Here is a 2,323-nt window from a genome sequence, read left to right as displayed (position 1 = left end):
TAATTCTAATATTTATAATAAACAGAAACTATTGAAAAAAATTATTCCGTTAAAAAGCCGAGCAAATATTAATGAAAGAACAAGCTGTAGAACACGTTAATGAAAAACTACAAATTAATAGGTTTATATAAAACAACTAAAGTAACACGAGTTTTTCAATGAGATTTTTTCAAAATAAATGTGTTTTATTTTTCTCTTAATCAGTCGTAAAGATACTTTAAGAAATACTGTTAATGTGAGACAAGACCTAAAGCTGACAACAAAGAGAACTGATTTCATACCTAAAGGGATAAAAAGAAATTTGGTTTCCAAATGTAATTGTTACTGAAGGAACAGACATTCTCTCTCAAAGTAACAGAAAAAGTCATTTGAGTTTGGTAAACAAGTATCATAAAAATATAATAACTGTGAACGTTTCTAAGAAACATTACAAAAATATTTACGTAGGCTACATCCAAATCTTCTATTTCCTAGTAGACTTTTGTATGTGAACCTTCATTAAAAGCTTTAACTAATGTGTCACTGACAATTTTAATTCCTGCCAAATACACTCATGTGTAAAATTTCCAGTTGGTTCTTAGACTATATGTCAAATAGTTCTAAGTTAATATACTCAGGTTATCAACACCACAGTCACAAACCTGAGTATACTAACTTACAACTGTTTGATGAGTTATAGTCTAAGAGCTAAAATCATTAGAAACACAAGATCATGCTAATTAAGAAATTAAATTTAAACGTACATACTAAAAGTATAATCATGACAATGCGATACTGAGTTTTTATGATGATTCAACTTATGTCCTGAAATGACCAGATTAAGGTGTATCAGTAACCAGTTTAATTGACCCAAATAAAGATTAATAGATAATATTATTAAACAAATGAACTGGTGGGAGAGGAAATTTGGGTGTTGACTGTTGAAGCAGTTTCAATAAAGTGTTCTACATTGTGAATTATTTTGTTTGAAAAAATTACAAGATGGAAAATAAAAACATGAAAATTGCATGATCTACAAGCCTATTTCCTCAATAAACTCACCTAATACATACTAGCGTATCTAAATACAAACAAACTGTATGAAGTGAGTACATGATTATATAATCTTTCTGGAAAGAACGAGGCATTAATGCGAACCAAGTTATCTAATGCTAGCAGTGTTAAATGAATTAGTAATTGGCCCTGAATTGTTAATAAACTCATCTCTAATTTGATTTTTCTACAACAATAAACCACTCAAAATATGAGGAAAGTATAAAACATGAAACTTTTAATAAAATGTGACATAAAAAGTAGTTTACAAACTTACAGGATTATATATAATATCCAGCTCTAACAGAACTTGACCTTTGGCACGACCTTTCAATTTTTTGTCCTTTAGTGCGTACCATCTTTTCTCACCATTCTTTACCTGTTTAAACAAATATTTAAATTATGCTCTTCTATCTCTTTGCACAAGAGTTAAATATTACTCAGAACAAAACTATCAGTAGTTATCTCCACAAAATACTCTACGATAACAGAATCGAGGAAAAACCAGACAATTCTGTAATTATGGAGTTTCACCAAATACCAATGGTTTGAAGTATCAATTATATTCTACGATAGTTCTTAGTTATGTTAAAGATATTGATTTTCAGGACCACAAAAACTTTATAATAACATAATGATTTCTAAATTGACATCCAAATTATCTAAAAAGTCACACAAAACTTAGCAGTGAAACTATATATAATTTACACATTCTAGTACATTCTAAAACTGATTGATTCATTTTCTTTCACCTTCATATAAAAGATATTAATACAAAATTATTTTGAGTTGTGGTCTGATTTGAAGCATTATCCTAATTAGTGAATTAAGAAAATATATACATGATCGGCCTTTACGTTGGCATGTTACTGGAAAACTATCAGTAACTATCTGTTATGAGAATTTGCCTTGTTTGGTTTTGCTATGACACTACATTTTAAATGGTCTGTCACAAAACTTTCTCTTGACTGGTATCTCATTCAACTGTTCTTTTTATGGATCTTTCTTGCAACTTTTAAGTTAATCAATTTATTTGGAAATTACATTATTAATTGGCCTAACATTAAACTGTTTCTTTTGGTTGGTTGTTCATTAAATGGTATGTTTTTGTTGATCCATGATACAACTGTTGCACTGGCTGGGTTGTTGTGAAACTGTCTTTTCTTTAGTTTGTTGCAACACCAAGTTTTAACTACTATGTTGTGAAACTGTCTTTTCTTTAGTTTGTTTTAACACCAAGTTTTAACTACTATGTTGTGAAACTGTCTTTTCTTTAGTTTGTTTTAACATC

At 29.0% G+C, this 2,323-nt stretch overlaps 1 protein-coding gene across 1 annotated transcript in view; it reads right to left on the bottom strand.

Annotated features, from left to right (window-relative positions):
* The window catches only part of LOC106472294 (multiple C2 and transmembrane domain-containing protein 1-like), a gene marked incomplete at its 5' end in the record, with an annotated part of 58,043 nt that overhangs the window by 13,117 nt on the left and 42,603 nt on the right, over nt 1-2,323 (bottom strand). The window contains 1 exon segment of the mRNA XM_022400891.1: nt 1,310-1,411. Within this exon segment, the coding sequence (XP_022256599.1) occupies nt 1,310-1,411 (102 nt within the window).

This window comes from Limulus polyphemus, unplaced genomic scaffold (assembly GCF_000517525.1).
Source record: "Limulus polyphemus unplaced genomic scaffold, Limulus_polyphemus-2.1.2 Scaffold5224, whole genome shotgun sequence".
Lineage (NCBI taxonomy): Eukaryota > Metazoa > Arthropoda > Merostomata > Xiphosura > Limulidae > Limulus > Limulus polyphemus.
The sequence above is the reverse complement of the archived record's forward strand: the minus strand, read 5'-3'. Positions and strand labels throughout refer to the sequence as shown.